A 23122-nucleotide genomic window follows, 5' to 3' on the forward strand; every position below is an offset into this window, starting at 1 on the left:
TTGGGCCGAGTTTCAGCCTGATCGTGTGTCCTCCGTCGTGTAGGATACAGGGGGTAACGGGGCGATTAGCCTCTCAAGACCACCTCCCAATAAAGAATCGTAAGGTCTGGAGAAAATCAAACATGTTTGATATTCAGTCGGCCTTCGTAAAGGTCGCATTAGAGTGTCGGGCCGCACAGTGTGAGAATATGCATTGTGAGCTGTAAACATTTAAACCCTGCAGTTTCGTCGTACAGTTTGATCCGTAGCTTCGTGCGACGATTGAAAATATCGCACAGTATATGCCCGGCTTTAGCCTTCCTGTTAGCAGCTGAAACCCTTACTCTCAATCAGCCTCAACAAATGCAGACAAGACTTAGTATCTGGTTTCTTTTAAAATAGCTTTTCACATTTCTGCCTTTAGTTCGACTAAATTTTAAAATCCCTGTTTAAAAGCTTCTTAAAACAGATAAAAGAAACGCTATGAAAGGTGTTTCGCTGAAGAAAAACCGGGTGGAGCTTAATCTGCTCATTCATTTATCAGAAAAGTTTCCATATGACACGTCACCAATGGATCTTTAAAAGTACTGCAGCTCTTCATGAAGAGCTTATAAAAAGACCTTATCTTTTTTATAGCAGTAGATTTCCGGTTTTAAAAAAAGCTGCGGAAACCTTCAAGCGAAGTTACGTGTTCTACAATTTATTAGATAACATTAATAAAGGCTAAAGGTTAATTAAGGCTAAAGGCACAGAAAAAGGAAATACCATGTAGTGCTATTAGCTTGACATTTTATTAAAATGACTATTTTGCTCCGTTAAACAGAAGTCCACAAACATGGTTTGATTTAAACTATCAAAAGATAAGTAAGTGGAGTTTATACAATCTCGCAAAAACCAGCTAATAATCAACAAGTGTGCATTTTTGAATCGTTCAAAGTCATGCTTTTTGTAAGGAGACAAAAAACCCGACTCCAGTAAAACAATGACAATACCTTTCCCGCTGCCCCTTTTGTTTTTGGCACCAAAACACAAACAAGCAGTCTGTTGTCGTCTGTGAGGGGCAAATATATTTTAATAAAACCACTGAGTTGCAACCTCAATTTCATTTTGATGAATTTCCTCCTGCGGGATCGAGCTAGGCAGAGGGTGGGAGGGCAGAGAGGCGAGCAGGCTGATGGGGGCTGGGAGGCAGATAGAATTTTCATGATTGTTATTTTTGTTATTATACAGGGGGGGGTGTGGGGGTTGCAGGAGGCGAGATAAACGGAGCTGGTTAATCTAAACCATTTCACAGAGCGCTCCATTATCGGGCAGGTTGGGCACGTCGAGAGGGTTATTTTTCCGAGGGATCTTTGGCCCCGGTAATTAAGCTCCATTCACCAGGCCCTGTTCTCCAAATTAAAAATTTGTCATTAAGTGGAATTTACCATAATGCCTTTTTATCTTCCGGCGCTTCAGCATGTGTGCCTGCGAGTATGTGTGCATGATGGAGGTGAAGGAGGGCCAGTGGGAGAGGGCAACCAATAACCAATAACACAGGTCCCCTCACTCACTCACACACACACACACACACACACACACACAGAATCTTCATGCAGAAAGGGCAAATTGAAAAAAAGTGAAATAATCCTGGAAAGCAGCACATGTTTGCATGAGCAAATACACACACACACACACACACACACACATACAAAGCCACCCTTCAATCCTCCAAATCCACTGCCTTTGGGGTAATTAAATAATGATGCTTTAAAGTTTTAATTTAGATCTGCCCATTTCCTTCCTCCACCCCCTCAGACACACATACACATCTGTAAAAACACACACCCAAAGAGTTATTCACTGCATGTTTTCAGACTCCATCCAGAGAGATAGCCCTCCACGGCCAGAGTACAAGGGAGCGAGAGAATGATTGAAGAGCAGAATCTCTGTCTCAATAGGCTTGAAAAAAAACAATGCAATTATTAGTCTTTAATTAGAGCAGCCCCTCTGTGGGACAGGGGGACAGACAACGAACAATAGAGGATTAGAAGCAGGCCACCTAATATGGCTCTTTTATCACTTCATTCAAATACAATTTATAACTTATCCAGCTGTTCTTTGCACTTTGCAGGCAGAAGTTGGAACATAGTGGGACATTCAGTGGTGGGAAATGCTATAAAATAATAAGTATAGTCATAAAACCTATCACTATACAGGTGCTGGTCATAAAATTAGAATATCATGAAAAAGTAGATTGATTTCAGTAATTCCATTTAAAAAGTGAAACTTGTATATTATATTCATACATTACATACAAACTCATATATTTCAGATGTTTATTTTGTTTAATTTTGATGATTACAAATGACAACAAATGAAAATCTCAAATTCATCATATCAGAAAATTAGAATATTACTGAAGACCAATAAAAACAAAGGATTTATAGAAATGTTGGCCAACTGAAAAGTATGTACATGAAAAGTATGAGCATGTACAGCACTCAGTATTTAGTTGGGCCTCCTTTGGCCTGTATTACTGCAGCAATGCGGCGTGGCATGGAGTCGATCAGTCTGTGGCACTGCTCAGGTGTTATGATAGCCCAGGTTGCTCTAATAGTGGCTTTTAGCTCTTCTGAATTGTTGGGTCTGGTGTATTGCATCTTCTTCTTCACAATACCCCATAGATTTTCTATGGGGTTAAGGTCAGGAGAGTTTGCTGGCCAATTAAGAACAGGGATACCATGGTCCTTCAACCAGGTACTGGTAGCTTTGGCACTGTGTGCAGGTGCCAAGTCCTGTTGGAAAATGAAATCTGCATCTCCAAAAAGTTGGTCAGCTGCAGGAAGCATGAAGTGCTCTAAAACTTCCTGGTATGTGGCTGCGTTGACCCTGGACCTCAGAAAACACAATGGACCAACACCAGCAGATGACATGGCACCCCAAACCATCACTGACTGTGGAAACTTTACACTGGACTTCAAGCAACGTGGATGAAGTGCCTCTCTTCTTTTCCTCCAGACTCTGGGACCTTGATTTCCAAAGGAAATGCAAAATTTACTTTCATCAGAGAACATGACTTTGGACCACTCACCAGCAGTCCAGTCCTGTTTCTCTTTAGCCCAGGCAAGACGCTTCTGACGCTGTCTGTGGTTCAAGAGTGGCTTGACACAAGGAATGCGACAGCAGAAACCCATGTCTTTCATACGTCTGTGTGTGGTGGTTCTTGAAGCACTCACTCCAGCTGCAGTCCACTCTTTGTGAATCTCCCCCACATTTTTGAATGGGTTTTGTTTCACAATCCTCTCCAGGGTGCGGTTATCTCTCTTGCTTGTACACTTTTTTCGACCACATCTTTTCCTTCCCTTCGCCTCTCTATTAATGTGCTTGGACACTGAGCTCTGTGAACAGCCAGCCTCTTTAGCGATGACCTTTTGTGTCTTGCCCTCCTTGTGCAAGGTGTCGATGGTCGTCTTTTGGACAACTGTCAAGTCAGCAGTCTTCCCCATGATTGTGTAGCCTATAGAACTAGACTGAAAGACCATTTAAAGGCTTTTGCAGGTGGTTTGAGTTAATTAGCTGATTAGAGTGTGGCACCAGGGGCCATCAATTTTGAACCTTTTCACAATATTCTAATTTTCTGATATGATGAATTTGAGATTTTCATTTGTTGTCATTTGTAATCATCAAAATTAAACAAAATAAACATCTGAAATATATGAGTTTGTATGTAATGTATGAATATAATATACAAGTTTCACTTTTTAAATGGAATTACTGAAATCAATCTACTTTTTCATGATATTCTAATTTTATGACCAGCACCTGTATATGTTTTAATATACCTTAACATGTAATATGCTGATTAATGCCACAGAAACATTTCTACTTCCCGTCTAAAAGTTTAAAATGACTGATATTTTTTCAGCAATCGATTTAATATTTTAACAGGGTTCCAGCTGTGAATAGTTTTATATTGCAATTTTCAGGGTGATCATCAGTTATAGATATTTAACCCTTTATACGGCAAGTTACTATTTTTGATCACCTGAATAGGTCTAGAAGCACAAGATCTATATCCAGCCATTCATTAAAGATCCTGCTACATGGCTGCACATCTTATTTTGGCATTTGACCAATTAGGTGACCCCTTGAATGATATCTTACCTACTTTACATTAATTTAAAAAGAAAGGTTAATTCAAGAAAATAAAGGTAAAAAGCTAATTGAAAAGTGAAAAAGTGAATAAGCCTAGTTAAAATTACATTTAGGTTTATAAACTAAAAAATGTAAGTCCAGTATCAGCTTTAATGCCTCTAAGGTTATGTTGTACCAAAAAAAAAAAATGTTTCTTTCACTCTGAGTGTTTTTCAGGAAATTCTTATAGAAGCACTTTTGTTATTTTTCTTAATATATTCTGGCAAGTTGGCTTTTCTTTATATTACATTGACATTCATTCTTGCCATCAAAATATTCATATTTTTTTAAACTTCCAAAGGTAATAAGGTCTTATCCTGGATTCCAGTGACACCACTGGCTTGAAATTTAGATTGTTTCACTGATTGCCCTATAAAGGGTTAAAAAGCAGCATTTTAGGCCCAACGCTGATTTCTTGTAACTGTTTTGAATGTTCCAAACTTACTCTACTAAAAAAGAAAACTAAAAATACCTGTGAAACAATACAGGCCTGTTTTGACTAAACATGTTTTTCTTTGAAATAAAAAAATAAAATCTAGAGCTGTTGCTCAATTCAGGTCCTCAAGATCGGGTCATATTTGGGGTCATTAGCAGGACTCTGGTAAACTTGACTGTCTGCTGAGGAGGACATTTGGCTGCTGATTCAGGTGGGGAAGCAGAGACAGACCTAAAAGGGCAGAGGGCTCCAGACCTTGGGGGCTGAAATTGAGGAAACCTGATTTAAAGTATTGGCAGTAGCAAATTTTCAGAAATATTTGGTGGTAGATGAGATATAAGGATAAGTTCCACAAGTATCAGCTGACCACCTAAAACTGAGGAAATCCAAACTGACTGGTCAGTGCATCTCTATTTAAAATAGCAGCACATGTGGGGTTTTAATAACTATTGTTTATTTAAGGAGCTAATACCTCATTGAGTTTAAAATCTCTTTTCCGAGAATGACCTATCAAGGGGTGTAAAAAAACAACAACACTTTTTTGTATTTCAAAATGTTTCAGAATTAAAATGTGAGCCTCCTGGCTGCAAAAATTTCCAGCATCATATTTAATAAAACATTTAAAAGCATAATAACTAATGTGAACAGGTCAAAGTCACTCATACAATGACCTGATAGCACTTCAGAAGGAAGACTTCACTTCCCTGAAGCTATTAATCAGATTCTCATTTATTAATTGATTATGAAATAAATGTCACCTAATTTAGTATTTGAATGATTGTTAACTGGAGTATGTGGACTAAAATAACATTAACTGATAGAACAGCCAATTAAGAGCACTAATTAAGCATTTAAAATAAAAATTAAAAATTCGTCCTTAAATATGCTCCATCCAGGAATCCTTAGTCAACATAGATTTAGCTTTACGCTGGTAAATTTCTGTAAAAATCTCATATCAAATACCCGTTCCATAAAACCCCATCAAAACCCTGTGCATTTTAAAAATAAATATATTACAAAAATCCTCTATAATAAAAGATAAATAAATAAACTTATGGATAATGGCACAAAAAAAGGCAAAACATGTTAATTCTTTTAAAATGGAAACAAAAATATAAAACAAAATGTATCAATTCTAGGAAAATGCTGGAGAGAAACAAGCAACAGTAAAGAAAACTGCTTTTTTTCCCCCTCGGAAACTAAAAACAAAGTTACTTAAATAAAAAAAATCATATGCATTTAAAAAGACCTTATGGAAACATGGGAGGAAAATATTTAACTTACCTGGAGGCAATGAAGGTATAACATCCTGAGCTTGTAGAATATGTTAATGATCTGCCAAAGCACTATTGTTAGATTGTCATTAGGTCATAGTCTATGTTCTGCAGTTCTACACTCTTGCCCAGATACCAATATTTTGATTCTGTTTTAAAAAAATCAACATTTGAGTTGCAGGAATTAAGATGTATAGTTCGCAGTTACTGTTCTTAAATAAAATAAACCTTTAAACTGTATTTGCTGTCAAAGTTGATAAAAAAATATGTTTTTATAATCTGTTTCTTTAAGCATCAGGCCCATCGACTATAAACAACCAGCAGCGCGAAGGGAAAGTTTAAGATTTTTGAAGCAGCAAACAGAAACATTTAATTTTGCTGTACTTCAAACCTTATACCAGCTTGAGGAAAGATTTTGAAGATGTTCTATTTATCACCTCATACTTTAAAAACGCAAATGCAGCCTTCAGTAGCTATTAGCACTATAGTGGCTAATGCTAAGTATAGTTTTACTGTGTTGTTTGGAGGATTTTCTGGTTTCTCTGCTTAACCTGCTATGCATTGGGCCGAGCAACCAACCAACCAATAAAGGAATTTGTGGAAAGAAAGAAAAAAACAAATCCATGAGAGAAATACCTTAATCTTCAGCCGATTTGTTTTCAAATGACATTTTTAATTAAAATATTACTACTGTTACTGCAAAGAAATTCATTTTAAAATGTTATTCGTCTGAATTACACAATGAGGTTTTATTATGCATTTATGAATAAATCTAGTAAAATGCAATGATGGATCATTGAAAGACTTTTTTTTTTAATTGCTTAATGTCCGACCCCTAAGCTGTTGGCTTTATGCAACTGTGGCCTCCTGAGACATTTAGCTGAACAAGCCAGATGTAACATTTTCAAAATCTTTATTTAGGTAAAAGAGCTCTTTTACCTAAGTGATAAATGGTAAATACATTTATATCGCTTACTTTGAACACCTCAACGTTTTTGCTAAGATTCTTATTTTACTTTTGGTCACAGCGACACAAAAAAAAAAAATCACCAGAATAAAATTACATTTTTCTCATTCACCTGAATGTCATCAAAAAGCTTTCATAAAGGTTCTAAACGAACAGAGGGAGGAGCTGAGGGGTCCAGGGGGAGGTGATGAGGAAAACAGGAGAAAGATAGTAAGAGGAATGGAGTGGGCAGATGGCAGAGGTTATGCCTGGCTGGAAGGGGTAAAGGGAGGGGGTCTATACTGGGTGGAGAAGAGGAGTGAGGGATGGGAGGAAACACCAAAATCTCCCCTAACGTCTTCAGATGATGCATAAATCATCTTTAAGAACATATTAATGCACATTTTGATGCTTTCAGTCATAAAAACCAGAGACTTCTTTTCTAACCCCCAGACTCCGTTGCCTGGCACAGCTGATTCCATTTTGGCTAAAGATGTAATTCAGTGACGAGCAAAATAATTGCAGCATCTGACTGACAGATAAACCGTGGCGAAGGTAACTCAGAGATAGAGCTGAACAACAGCATGCTGTCAGAGTCTGCGTTTGTCAACGACGCGGGGAGGAATGGCAGGATGGCAGGGCATGAGAGCAGAGAGATAGGGGGTCTCATTTAGTGTCGTTTAATTTGCTCCCCTCTTTTCCATCCATCCACTGTTTTTTTTCCTGCTCTCCTTCTGACAGGTAATAAAAACAGCAGCTTCTCTGACAAGCCCATCTGAATTTGGACTGAATAATATAAATGTAGGGTTTTCCCACACCTCGCTCTGTCCAAGCGTGCAGAAGAGAACCACGCTGCAGATGCTAGCATCATGAATGAAGATTTTGGACTCTGCTCTGCTCTGTGTGCAAGGATTTGGGTGGGGGTATACACCTTAAGATATACCAAGGTTTTAAAATCTATAAACCTGCAGTTTCAAACCTTAAAAATGTGCACCGCTGGGTTCAGACCAACAAACAGGTTCATCATTGTAAAGTGGTGGGAAAGTATGCATGATGTAAATTCTGAGAAGCCTTGTGTGTATTTATATACAACATAATTTACCTTTTTACCCGGTTTCAGTTATTGTACATTCCACTTTTGGACAATCATCATTATTTTTGACTGAGGGGTAGTCATGGTAAGACAAATGCCCAAACGGGTACATAAGACAAAAAAGGTAGGGAAACACTGCACTAGATGTTCGGAAACTCGTTTTAATTGATGTAACCACAATAAATTGCCCTATATAGTGAATAATGGAATATAATATAATAGAATAGAATAGAATAGAATAGAATAGAATATTCCTTTATTGTCCAATAATGGGGAAATTCTGGTGTTTAAAGCAGCAAAAAGATTATAGAAAAAATGTATCACATAAATGTGGATCTTAGAAAAATACATAAGAATAACCTAATAGTGAAGAGATAAAAGATAAACAATGATATACTGTACCTTTAAAAATATAAAACTGTGCACCTGGAGAATAAAATAACCAATACACAGCTATGAACATTTTTACAGTAATGGATATTTGAAAATAGCAGCATGATAAGAGACGTGCAAAATGACAGCAGCAGGTTATTTAACTGACTATGGTAGAAACTGTGCAAAATCAGCATGAATGTAACAACTTATTGAGGTTGTTGGGAACAATGGTGGTTATAAAGTAGGGGTGTCAAACTGGTTCCAGTCATCTCATCAAGGGAGTTCAATCTGAACATGATGACTTGATGATATGAATGGAGTCTGGTGTGCTGTTGTTTGGTTGGAAAGAAAACCTGCAGCCACACAGCGCTTTCTGGAACCAGTTTGACACCTCTGTTATACAGCTGCTGGGAGGAAGGATCTGTGATAACGCTCCCTGGTGTATTTAGGGTGCAGCAGTCTGTCACTGAAGGAGCTCTCCAGTTCTGAAACAGCTTCATGCATGGGGTGGGAGACATTATCCAACAGACATTTATTTTAGTTAGGATCCTTTTGTTTCCCACTTCCTGCACTGAGTCCAGAGGGCATCCAATCACAGAGCTGGCCTTCCTGATTAGGGCGGACATTCGGACAAAGCCTCAGACTGGATATTTGGTCAGCATGCACAGTGTGGCAAAAAACCAAACACACCATCCCTATAGCAGTGGTAGTAGCATCTAACTGAAGGAAAGTGTTTGCCTTGCAAAATAATTCTGTAAACCCTGTTCCAAAATATTTTACGTTAAACTTTTATAGTTAACAACTGTGGAAAAAGTATTGAGAGCGTTGAAAAGGACTGTATAAAAACAAACACAGCTCACATCTGGGTATTTAATACAACAGAAATTAGAATTTACCAACATCTAACCACTATGCTACTCCGGTATGCTAATCTCTACACCCCAGCCCTCTGCCTCCGCCTTCTTTCCCTTATTCCCTCTCGCTGCTTCTGCTCTTCTCAGAGATCCCTTCATACCACATCCTCTTGTCTTACCTCACTGCTGCCTCCCTCCCTCCCTCCTGCTCCTGCTGCTGCTCTCGGAGCTGCTGAAATCCCATTCCCCGTGGGGCATGCCAAATTGAATTGGTGTGTTTATATGAACAACAGGGCCGTTGCTTTAATATACCTTTGAGTTTATGCCTAATGCCTTCCCGCTAATACCAGAGGAGCTTCAAACCTCACTTAATACAAGCTGCTTTTGTGGAAGTCATAAAAGAGACAGAATAAAGGAGGATGGTGCAGCACAGATACTCTGGGAGTGTGTTTGCATTGGTAAACAAGAGGGAGAGAGAAGACAAGCCTGTTAATGCATCATGAAGACTTATGGAGGTACTATCAAACCCAATTTAAAAGATCAACCTTTGCAAATTCCCTCTTTTAGAATCCCATCCTCTCACAAACATAGAGAGACTGCATCCCTACGATACGACTGAAATGGAAAGGCAGGACACAAAAAGGCAGGAGGATCCTTTTTTTTTCAGATTAGTAAGTAATGCTGAATAAATATCCGGAGTTTTGGTTGAGGGAGTCAGTCATGCTCGTCGACTTGCAAACATCCTCCATTTTCTCCCCGTCTCCCCCTTTTTCTTCTCCCTCTTGTCCCCTTTTCTCTCCTGGCCCTGCGTCAGCCTACAAAAGGCCTGAGGTTCAAAGGCAAGAAGCAGGTCTGAGACACTCAACCCGATTACTATTGATCAGTCTGCACTCAGAGAGGACGGAAACGCTCTCACCTGCACGCCCCCACACAGCCGCACGACGGCTAATCTGTTTACATTTAAAAAGTCCTGTAAGATTACAGACGGCTGTTTGTTCACAGCCGATTTAGATTGCTTCTCACAAAAAAAACTGGGAAACTGGGCTGTTTTTAGGCTTCGTAACCTTTGACTGTCATGGTTTATAATTTGTTGAATGATTCTATTAGAAGTTGCTTTACAAAATATCAATTTTTTTTTTTTATGGAAAAGAAAAGGTTGATATTGAGCCAAACAAAAACCTTTTAAATTCGAAAGACTATCAAAGATAAAACAAAAAATAAAAACTAAAGTTAAACAATGACAGCTATAACTAAGACCATCACATAGCAGTATATTTGTTAGAATTTAAATATGTTTGTGCTAATTATTTAGCTTTAACTTTTCTGTGTGAGAAAATAGAAATGAAATGGTTGCCAATTTCAAATAAACTTTATATGTAAAATCGGTAAAATTGAGTTTTCTAAGATCTAAGGCTGGTTATTTATTATACCCAAAGGATCACAAAAGCCATTAACATGAGTCAAACAGCAATGTGAAAAGATGCAGACTGAGCTTTTGTTCCCCCTTCGCAAATAAATGGAAGAAAACATATTTTCATTTTTCTATTTCTGAGGAATTAACTACAAGAGCTGATTTAACTTAAAACATCCCTAATTATTATTTTTTATTATTTAATGGCAGCAGATACTGCATTTAAGTAAATTAATGGTAGCTGAAAGAAAATGAAAATTAAAAAAATGTGTAAATTATTTCCCCAATAATTTTAAATCTAGTTGTAATTCCCAACATTTTATTTTGTTTCATCTTCTTTTATTTTGTTTCTGACTTAGAAAACCAGTTTTCAAATTAATAATTCAAAGGTGCAAAAATGTTTCTTCCAACATTAGACTATTTTCTTTAACATAGCTCTCCTCTTGCCGCTACAAAGCTGGTTTACAATAGATTACTGTTGGAGCATTAGATGAAGGTGCTTACAAAGGAAACAAAAGGTGTTGACTTCAAAATAAAAGCATCCTTTCCAAAATAATAAAGAGTTGTAGAGGGGTTAAAGCAGATAATAAATACTTTGGGCTGAATTGATTACATGTTCCTATTTAGGACAAGGGCTTGAGTAGGTTCTATCTCGTGTTGTTAAAGAAAGTTAAAATAATTTTAACCTTTTTCCAAGCAGTTGGGTAAAGAAAAAATAGTTTTTATGGCAAAAAAAAACATTTTTGGATTAATTTATAAAAATAAAATTACAAAAAATACATACATACATATATATACACAGCAATCATCAACCAATTAACTATGAAAAAATTAAAAAAAGAAATAATAATATAATTTAAACCTACAAAAAAAGCTGTTAGCATGGCAACCAAAATGGCGGTAAATACATGAATCCTCGGATAGCTCACTTGGGGATTAATTTAATCACCTTTTTTTTTAATAAGCAGCTAATTTATAAAAGTAGTTTAAGACCAGGCATAAGCCAAATGAGCTTTGAGCCTTCATTAAAACCTTTTAAAGTTTAAAAAACCACAGGATGCATGCACACTCAGACACACAAAACACGTCTCGCATTAAGTGTGTGATGAACTCTGTGTGTTGTCTGAAAGCCTGTGCAGAAATATCAATGACTAAACTCCCCAACGACTCAGTAACTATCTCATTCTGTCTGATTTTATCCCCCAATAATTAAATTTCTTTCCCAACGCTGACTTTGGCTTTATCAGGGCACCTGCCGCCAGAATCTCAGCATTTCATTTAACCATAATCCCTCGGATAAAGGGGCAGCCCGGGTGTGCTAATGCACAGGCGTGCGTGCACACGGGGTCGCAAGTATGAGTGAAGACTTCAGCTGAATTTGTGAGCTAAACCAGTTATACAGATCTGTTGGAGAGTTTGTCCTTCTGATTCTGAGAAAGGAATTCAGCTGAATCCCATTTCACCCCCTGTCTCCTCTCAGCCCTAAACCCCATGTTCGAAGTAGGACATTCCAATCACGGGCTGTAGTAGGACAATTACTGGTTTATAAAAGTGAACTGTTTTAATGAAATACATTTGTTATCATTTTTAATCAGTAAAAAACAGGTAAAAATATAAAATTCTAAATATCTGAGCAACAACCTTTACTTTAGTTAGTTTAATGCACATTAACACTACTATTGAGAACCTATTACTACAAGTTTAAATCATAAAAAACAAAAAATGTCTAGCTTGATGTATTTGATGCTTCTTAATGAATTATATTGATTACAAGGAAAGCTTTCAAATATTGATATACTTAGATCTACATTTGAACATCAGACTAAACCTTAAAGTGTTTTGTTACAGTGTTATAACCTAATTGATTCTTTGCAAATACATTGATAGTAAATTATCAAAAGTATAATTAAAAATTAAATGATGTGCATCCAGTTTTTCCAATGGGAATGTCTAAAAGAAGTACTTTTGTTGTTCTTCAACTGGTATAAAAAGTAGGAGTCAATTGCTTCGGTATAACTTGTATATACTAATAATACTTTTAGCCATTTTCTCATATGAGGATAGAAAAGCAGCACTAAAAGATTTTTTCAAGCATTAGAGCTTTGAGATGTCATTATATTTACATTAGGGGCAGAGAAAATGTCACACTGTGTGTGCAAGAAAGAAATGGCAAGTTGTCACTGTAAAACTTAAAATTTTAATACAACCATTTTTTTTAATTAAACTAGTGTTTATCTCAAGAAAGATTGATTGTTTCACATCATGCTCTGACAGAAAACTTAGAAAGACTAAACACCAGCTTTGATCATCAAAAAGCATACTAAGCCTTCTTGTTATCAGGTAAAAGTCTTGCTCTCTCTCTCCATAAGAGCATTAAGAGCTAAAACCAGGTCCCTTGGCTACTTAAACTTGTTTGTCTACATAAGGAAAATTAGATTCACTAAGTTTCAATAGAAACACTAAATGCCTTGAAAATTAGACAGCTTTTGAAAAAAAAAAATCTCTATTGAAAGCCACAAAAACTGATTCTAACCCTTCAAGCCTGACATTTAAACACCAATAAAATCAAAGCCTCTTCTGTTTGAAAGATGGCGTCCACAGATTAATAAAAAATGACAATTTTGGGCTAAATTCCCACAATTCTGATTAAGCAGCACATCCAAAGTGTCATAATTGGACTTTTGAGTGTGTTTTGGGCATTTGGCTTTAGGGTTTTAACTCCTCTGTCAATCCAAGGTTTATTTTACTGGATAAATTGTCAAATTATTCTAAAACAGTGTTTAGGAGGTTGTAAAATCCCCTAAAGGCTGCTAATTAAGAGTAATGGTACAAGAGTATGTTTAAGATCTTACTTATTAAAATGACATTCTGAAAAAATCAAACCTCTGATTTTAGCCATGTTGCACCAGTAGTCCACCTCAGGGCTCTATAAAACACAGGCTAAAATACCTGAATTCAATCGATGGGACTAACAAAGACCAAACAAATCTCCAAAACCAGCGAACAGGTGAATAAAAAGTAAGCAAGAGAGAAGGAGGAGAAATGGTAGTAAGTGCCAGTGAGGCCAGACCTGGCCCAGCTGGTCTGTGTCTGCCGAGCGCCTTAATTAAGAGACGTGGGGAGAAGCCTTGGAATGGCCACATACGCACCGCCAGGGGCCTCTGGAGAGAAAAACTGCTAAACAGGCACACTTGTCTAGATGTGCGGTACACTGCCAAGAATCTCCTTCACACACACACACACACACACTCAAACAGCCATCCGCTGGGACTTTGTGAAAAACACTGGGCAGCTATTATTAGGCAACCCTTTGCATACCGAGGCATGCATGTTTGTCTGCTAAAGGTTTTCCCTCTTGCACTGTTGACGGTTAAACTGAACTTCTGATCTCCTTTATGTCCGCCACAGACACTCAGGACCAAGGGAAGACCAGAAAAGTAAGCGAATGAAGGAGGAGTTGACGGCCCGTCAGAAAGCAGTAGAGATTTGGTGGATCCATTACTGCCTTGGCCCCCCCCTATCACCCCTCCTTTGCTCACACCTCTTCCTCCTGCTTCTCATCCCAAAAACTTATTAATATTAATACACAGCCCCTCTCCCCTACCCCCCAAAAATACCACCACCCTAGGCTACCAGTTAATAAAGCCCTCTCGACGACCCCTCCCAGCTCAAAAGGGGGAGAAAAAGAAGCAAAGAGACAATAAAGGCGAAGTTCAGCAGTTAAAGAAAAGAAGCGAAATTAATACAGTCCCATGGGACCATCCTCTGTCCTACTGTTACCCCCGCTATAATTTGATTTCCTATTAAGTGACTGCTTAATTATAATGATTATTGGTAATTGTAATTGACATTTCCCCCCACTCCATTCCTTTCCCTCGTTGCTCTCCCATCTCTCTTCTAGACTACTTCCAAAGAAAGCAACGGTTAAGAAAATGCACAAGGGAGCGAAAAGATGTAGAGACAACAGCAGGTCAAGGAGAATCTCACACACTCATACAAAAGAAGTTTTATTCAATCATGTGTTGCCTTTATGTGCGTTTTAGGCTATTTCATCCTCTCGCTTGAGGGCAAGATGTCTGATGCACGTCTCTGTCGGAGAAAAAAAAAATGATAAAAACCTTATCCTCACGGGATTTTCTGTTTAAATTAAGGTTTGAGGAAAATTCAGGGATTCCCTCTTCTTCCCAGCAGACACCTTTAACTACAGTAGAGGCCCTCTGGACCTCCAGTTATTACAGCTACCTCCAGGCTACAGCTGAAAGACACACCGCATTTGGCTTTGAGTACGTCAGTTGAAAAGTACAAAAATAAAAATCAGATGACAAATTATAAAAGAGCCCACTGCTGAAAAAAAGAAAACCAAAACAGTCGGTATACAATTTAAAGCGGCATTCCCTCTCTGTTCAGGGCTAAAAACAGTGAAACGGCATTCCTCTGGGCCAGGCCACGGTTATTGGGCTCACCTCAGGCGTGGTAAGGCTCACACCGGCTCACACATATATCCAGAGTTTTGTCTTAAGATGCACACACCTTCACACTTCAACACACAACATATCCAACCTTTAGTTTCACTAGAAAATATCCTTTTTTCTCAGCAACACAAAACATCAAACTAAAGAATAAACACAGCTGGAGGGGAGGGTGAAATTCCCCCCAAATTTTATCTTAAAAATAACAAATTAAATAAAAAACAAACACAAATTAGATCTATTATCCAAAAGATCAATATAACATTATTAGTGCTTTAAAAAAAACTGGTGTTGACTTGCATGCATGTGTGTGCAGGCAGTATTTTCTGTTCGATTATATTTAAATGCGAGCTCTTACTCACTGAAGAACAAACAGCCGAGTTAAAACAAATGAGCACCTGCAGCCACAACCACAGATGGCCGTGGGTGTTTTTTAGTCAAAGTTTCCAAGAAAAAAATAAATTGAAAAATTTTCATAGATTATTTTGACAGAAATTTACGTTTCAGACAGGATGACTTGTCCCATCCGGATGCAGATAAATGTGGTATTAATAAACTGTATCAGCGCGAGACACCAGGGACGCTCTGCAGCGGGTCAGACAAGAACATCTGCAACATTTAAAGCAGCCACGGCTTGAGGATAACTATGTTTAAAAATACTGGAATAGAAAAATTTATTATATATATATATATATATATATATATATATATATATATATATATATATATATATATATATATAGTCATATTCGAAATGGAAAAAATGTTATTGTTTATAATAAATATGTGTAAGTGATCAAAGCCTGGAAATAGAGTTTTAGTCAACATCCAGCCATTTCAAAAAGAACAGTCAAGTTTCAACCGCTGTGGCTTAAAGCTTCAAACAACCACTTGAAATGTTACCGGTGCATTACAAATCTGAAAGAGAAAACACAACAAAGTGTTGTTTCACTCCATTAGAAAACACAGCTCTGAAACACGATCTGTGGTTTTGTGAGGAGTCACACCGGGTCAAGATGGATGAGCAGAAGAACACAAACGGCGTGATGAATAAAGCTGCTCATCTGTTTGGAAGTACGGCGCCCTGTTGGAGACACTTTAAGATCTTCGACAGCGGCTAAAGCTCTGCTTAGATGCGACTTTCCTTTACTTTAGCTTTTACCACGCTCAGATGAGACATGCTACGACCAGCTAATGAGGCATTAGCTGATTACAAATGTATTTTTTATGTGTTTGCCAATGACTTTCATTTAGTTTTTCTTCATTTAAACCATTAATAATTTCTGCTCTTTTTAGAAAAATACGGGGAAAATTAAGAAGAAATTATCAACAGATGAAAAAAAAGAAAGACAATTAGTTGTAATTCAAATACCAATAAAACACATTACATTGAATGCCAGGAAGAAGATGCATTTAAATCTTATTAATAAACCGATTATTGGGTCAGACTTTAAAAATGGATTACTCCAGAGTTAGAACAAATAGAGAAGCTTAGTGGTCATTTTCTTCAGAAATTAAAAATCATAAAATTCCAGCTGCCGTTACACCACAGAGGCTGCTGCTGTCTCCAAACTAATGCTTGATCCAAAAGGTAAGATTTTCTAATTAAAATCTGAAAGCATCACACTTTCAATTAAATCTTAAAAAGTTTAGTCTGCAAGCTATAAAATTAGACCTTGACCACAATCTTGCTAGATTTGCTTTTCTTCTGTAAAAACTGGACAACAACTAAGGCACAGTGATTTCAATAGTATGTGTGTGCGTGTCTGTTCAAACACACAGTGTGGTGCTGTGGGTGTGGTGTTACACCTCGTGTGGCACTGGGCAGCCTAGATAAGAGCTGATCCTATCCATGTCTCCCTTCTACAGCCCCTGCCCGCCCACCCACGCAACCACACAACACCAACGCACACTCAGCCACACCAATACCTCGCAGAGTACCCAGCATGCCACTGTAATCGCATTTTACAATCCCGGTGCCCTGTTCCTCTCACTCTCTCGCGTGCATGCAGACATGTATGCACAATCGGAGCCAGCTAAATCCATATTTCACATTCTGCATACTGGCATGTGACCTCAGCAACCACAACGTCCAGCAGGGGCCTCAGGCTGATACGGGCTGCAGGCCCACAGCAAGCAGCAGCCAACATCCTGGTTTAGAGAGGAGAGGAGAGGAGAGGAGAGGAGAGGAGAGGAGAGGAGAGGAGAGGAGAGGAGAGGAGAGGAGAGGAGAGGAGAGGAGAGGAGAGGAGAGGAGAGGAGAGGAGAGGAGAGGAGAGGAGAGGAGAGGAGAGGAGAGGAGAGGAGAGGAGAGGAGAGGAGAGGAGAGGAGAGGAGAGGAGAGGAGAGGAGAGGAGAGGAGAGGAGAGGAGAGGAGAGGAGAGGAGAGGAGAGGAGAGGAGAGGAGAGGAGAGGAGAGGAGAGGAGAGGAGAGGAGAGGAGAGGAGAGAAGAGAAGAGAAGAGAAGAGAAGAGAAGAGAAGAGAAGAGAAGAGAAGAGAAGAGAAGAGAAGAGAAGAGAAGAGAAGAGAAGAGAAGAGAAGAGAAGAGAAGAGAAGAGAAGAGAAGAGAAGAGAAGAGAAGAGAAGAGAAGAGAAGAGAAGAGAAGAGAAGAGAAGAGAAGAGAAGAGAAGAGAAGAGAAGAGAAGAGAAGAGAAGAGAAGAGCTTACCTTTTTCCTCCTATTCCAAACACTCCAAGTTCCCCTAGACTCTTCCTGCAGTACTCACAGTATTACACACACACAAACACACACACACAATTTCAGGAGCAGTCTGATGTGATCGGCCACCCTGATAGCGAGCTAGAGCCGATTCTCTAAGCCTCAAACAAAGTTTGGTGTGCAGTGACCAAGACAGAAAGGACACAAAAAAAGCAAAGAAGAAAACTGGCTGAGAGAAAAAAAAAAAAAGTGTGACCAGTGAGTGAAGTTTAACCACTCATGATTCAAGTTGAGCTCCAGCACACCCCGCCTACACCCTGAATTCTTTCACAGGGACATAGGCGAACACCTTTTCCAGGCGGGAGAGGCACTGAGCTGGATTTAGGGCAGCGCTGTTTTTCCGTCTGGTTGCTGCTGGACAGTCACACGGCCCAAACTCTGCCCATTTCACTGAGCTTTTTTTACATCTTTAATCAACCATGTTTTCACAGATCCACCTACCAACAGCTGCCCTGCTGACAGATAATCACTCCAATCAGGATCCATGTACGTCAATGCATTCGATACAAACAGAGATCTGACTTGGAGGAAGAACAGATTAGACTGTAAAAGTCTCTGAAGTGTCACCATGTAGGAGACTGAGCGAGCAGAAGAGGATGAACGGATTCAATCTCCGCAGGCGAGAGTTGGAGACTAAGTGTAGTGAATGCAATTTGATGGTAGTATTGAGACAGGCTTTAGGCGTACAAACACCATTAGTCACTGCTGTGTGAACCTGTCACCAAGACATGTACGCAAAAGTCAACTCTCAGCATGGCGTATAAAATAATCACGATGCAAAGCCCTGGCTTATTGCCTTTATGCTTATTGAAAACCAAACACGCCATATCAGAGACGTAAAACTGCTGTTTATTCCCTCAAATCAAAAACCCCTCAAAAAAAGAATCTAGTAACCTTACTATCCTGATCTGCAACACAAGAAACGCAAAACGACTGGGTCCAAATTTCAATCACTAAATGTTAAAGTATCTATGGCCATAGCCACAAATATGACAACAAGTATTATTTATAATCAAGCCAATATTTTGGTCTAAAAAAGGATCACCAGATAAAAGGAGGGCCCTACATAGGCTATACAAGTATAGGGAATGTTTTAATGCAGCATTAATTTATGCTTTAAAGAGGTCGATATTTGAAACAACAGCCCCACAATGATGACAATCACATTTTGGTGGATTATCATTAATTTTTTTTTTTTTAGTTTTTACAGCACTAGTGGCTTATTTTTTCAACAGCAGGCTGACAGGAAAGGGTGCAATGAGAGAGGGAGAGAGACGTGCAGCAAAGGACCACAGGTCGGATTCGAACCCAGATCGGCCGCGTCGAGGACTAAGGCCTCCGTACATGTGTTTTGCGCACTAATGACTGCGCCACCTGCCATCATTTCAATTTTATAGTTATTCTCCCAATTGAAAACAAACAATGCCATACTTACCATGGCCTTGAAATTATTCTTACCTGACATTTTCTGCTATTGCAAAAAATATACTTGAAGAAAAGACCAAAATGGTTCCTAATCAGTTGTAGTTTGCATTCACAAAAATCTAAAAAGATAGATTACATTTAACAATCAAGCTGTGAGATATCTCAAGGTAAAAACCACAATATTTATTAAGCACCAATAAGTATATTTTAAATAGAAGGAAAAAATAAAACTTGAAAGTCTAAAGTGTTTAAAATCAAGGTTTTTTTTTTTTTTTTTATCCAGACATGGAAAACGTTCTTATTACCAGACCAGGCAGATTAGATGGCCTGAAACACAATCATCTGTCTAAAACCAGTTTGGTAAGTTTAGTAATGTTCTGGTTTTTGTAGACATGACAATGTTTGCTTCATTTATGAATTCTCGTGTAGTGGGGGTGAAAAGGACAGCTGGATCAAAACATGACTGAATGACTAGATCATACAGGTAAATATGAACTAAAGGTGGAGCAACCTCCTTGAACCCCAGTTGGCCTCAGCAGATGGCCGCTCACACTGAGCCTGGTTCTGCTGGAGGTTTATTCCTGTTAAAAGGGAGTTTTTCCTCTCCACTGTCACTCCAAGCATAGTGTGAGGATGGCATTGAGTCAATGCAATCAACTGGTTTTCCTTAGATAGAAAAACTATGAATCAATTCAATTTCAATTCAGTTTATTTCTATAGCGCCAAATTCACAACACATGTCATCTCAAGGCACTTTACAGTTCAACCAGATCATCCAGTCAAATTGATTCAAAGTTTTCTATCTAAGGAAAACCAGTTGATTGCATCGACTCATTGACTCAAATACAATCCCTCACACTAAGCATGCTTGTAGCGACAGTGGAGAGGAAGAAACCTCCAGCAGAACCAGGCTCCGTGTGAGCGGCCATCTGCCGAGGCCGACTGGGGTTCAAGAAGACAGAAGCAGAATCAATTTGACTGTATGATCTGGGGAACTGTAAAGTGCCTTTGAATTGTGTTTTGAATTGGCGCTATATAAATAAAATGAATTGAACTGAATTATTATTTTTATTCAAATTATTTGACTAAGCCAAATTATTTTACATTTAAATTCTTAGTTTTTGACATTTTTGAGCAGTTTATTTATATATTGTCCATCGGAGAGTGGTGGCCTAGTGGATAGGGCATAGAGATTGGAATCCTGAGGTATGAGTTTGAGCCCCACTTCCACAGACTGCCACTCTGAGTCTCTGAGCAAGACCCTTTATCCCTTTATAAGAATCAAGGGTTTCCATTTATTCTAGGGTAAATAAATGTTGGTCAATTTTGGCCCATCTATGGGAGCTAGTTAACAGTAAAAATGGAATAGAACAACAACAAAAAAAAAAGAAAAAACAGAGTTAAGTTACAATCTAAAACCCAGTGATCTCAATTACATAGAACAGCTGGGATACGACACAATAGTGTTAAATTAAAATGGAGCAAGAAAATGACTTCACTGGGCCCATTTGGACTCCCATCCACGGCTGAATAACAATAACTTTGCTCTGAAACAGTTGGGAAGCTATAGGCAGCATGTCTGCTAAGCACTGAATGCAGGCAGGCTCCCTAAGCCCAACTAACCACCTTATATAAGAGCAGCATAGAAATAATTGTGCTTTGTAATCACTTGTATTTGAAAAACGAAACAGTTGAGTGTTACATTCAATTTCTACTCCCTTATATGTGTCTACAATACATAAAAACATGCCAAGACATTTTTTAGAGCTACAACATTCAATCTGTTTTATCTACACAGCAGCTGTGTGAATAACTGTTGCTTTTCTGATTTAACCTAAATTAATTACATGATAAAATATCTTCGAGAAATTTATTAGATAAAAAGAGGTGTATGAAGTTAAAATCTGGACATAGAAAAAAGGCCAGTAGCTTTCAGCAAAGAAAGCACAACCTAACAATCTATGAGTGTGGCCATTCTGTTCTTGAAAGGATTATTGAACATTTGGTGCATCAGGGGGTATGTACAACTAAAAATAAGCAACACTGAGCATCTTAATGGCTATAAAAGATTGTGGCCTACTTCATCACAAAGATCAAGGTCTAACTACACACACGAATATCTGTAGAAATAAAATCGATCCTAGCAATAAGAAAACACGCTTTTCTAAAAGCTTAAAATACAATATATCCCAGACCCAGCTTGGAATTAGACAGCAGTGAAGAATTGAGGCACAGTTCAGGACTACTGAGGCTCGTCCCTTAATTTCCTTCCCTTTATTTCCCTGTTTTTTGGACAAAGCCCTCCCCCATTCCGCTCACTTTAAGTCTCCTTCCGCACCACACCCATGACCCCCAATATGCAGACATGAGGTCAAGCTCCAAAGATCACAGAGAGAAGCCAGACGAGGGGCAGAAAGACAGAGACCTAAAATCCTCCTTTCCTCCCAAAATCCAGGCCAAAACCTCCAGCCTTCCCACCAGCTCCAGACCCCCTCCTTCAGCCCAGTTGTGTGTCGAGGAGGCAGTGAGCACTCTTGCAGAAACATCAGCCCAGGGAAATTCAAATGAGGACGAAATGGTGAGGGAGAGACAGAGAAAGGGGAGAGCAGGAGCACAATAGTGAGAAAATAGGATAAAAGAATGAGATGGGAGAGCGTTAGGTCGGTCGGAGGGAGGAGGAGGGGGGCCGAGGAAGAGCTGGAGAGGCTGCTGAGGCTGCAGGTTAAGATAATGTGTAGATCTGAGGAGATTTGCAGGGGAACATTTTTATTCAGTTTCTGATTACTCCCACGTCTCCTCCCTCCTCGCCGTTTGCTGCGTTGTTTTATTTTTTTTAACCCGTTTGTTTGTTTTTGGCATTAGCGCTACCACTGTTGGTATCCACGTGGATGTACGCATGCATGCTGATTAAAGCAGGAATATCTTACAAACACAAATACTCTCTCACTCACAGATTAATGCAAAACGCACACAGGCATACTTAAAGATGCATCTGAGAGGCGAGCGACGGCGCCGTCAGTGCCAGGAATGCTAAGAGCTTACAAGTTGGTAAACATGCCGACACAGATGGTGCACATACAAACATGCATTCACACAGATTGTTCGCCGACAGGGTTTCTGCAGTGCCCGCTCCTTATCGACGTGCAGCAGGTAGACGAGGTAAATCGGGATTATTTGAGCCACATAAAATTACTCAGTGGTTTCATTTCCCTGGTCAAACATATTCAGGTGCAGAGAATTGTATTAAATTGTCCAAACTTTGATCGACAAACCCGCTGCAGGCTGTAGATGAGGGAAGGACCCACCTGTGCCACTGCTGTAAGATCCTCCCTCTACATTCAGTGAGATGGACCGGTCTCCATCCTGCTTCCCTTGACCCAGGATCATCCAGTTCTCCAGATCATCTGCATCAGTGGAATCTGATGAATCCGATTCTGACTGGGATTCAGAGGATTCTGTGCTGCTGGAAAGCACAGCGACCGGAACCAAGGGACTCCTTCCTTTCTGCAACGCCTAAATGATCAGGAAAATAACACATTAGGCCTTTTTACGTTGGGATGATTTCATTAGCAATTATTCTGCTGTTTGACATCAGATATTAAAGTGTAAAGGCAGGATTCACTACAAAAAATGTAATACAGGAACATAAGGTCAGTGGATGTAGATTAGATACAATACCTGTTATGTAATTAACAAAGAAAGAAGGTTAAGGTATTTCTTTAAATTCCGTTTTATGCTATATGTTATACAGCACCCTGCACATTTACTGTATTGTTTCTCCTGGAGAAGAAAAGCTAAAATCCCTTAAAGGCAGTTCCCTCTTTATTATATTTCAAAAAGAAAAATCCATCATTAACTTGATTACATTTATTTAGTGGGAGTAGAGTATTCCATGTTTAAGAGACAATTGTTTCAATCAAAATTGTTAATCTCAATTTTTCAATTTTTTATAATATTAATATAG

General features: G+C 38.8%; 1 protein-coding gene across 3 annotated transcripts in view; it reads right to left on the reverse strand.

Annotated features, from left to right (window-relative positions):
* The window catches only part of zcchc7 (zinc finger, CCHC domain containing 7), a 73863-nt gene that overhangs the window by 40780 nt on the left and 9961 nt on the right, over window positions 1-23122 (reverse strand). For all 3 annotated transcript variants that reach the window (XM_038301665.1, XM_038301666.1, XM_038301667.1), the window contains one exon: window positions 22464-22671. In XM_038301665.1, the coding sequence (XP_038157593.1) occupies window positions 22464-22671 (208 nt within the window). The remainder of the gene's footprint in view (window positions 1-22463; window positions 22672-23122) is intronic.

This window comes from Cyprinodon tularosa, unplaced genomic scaffold (genome assembly GCF_016077235.1).
Source record: "Cyprinodon tularosa strain WSP-4 unplaced genomic scaffold, ASM1607723v1 ctg470, whole genome shotgun sequence".
In the NCBI taxonomy this organism is placed as follows: domain Eukaryota; kingdom Metazoa; phylum Chordata; class Actinopteri; order Cyprinodontiformes; family Cyprinodontidae; genus Cyprinodon; species Cyprinodon tularosa.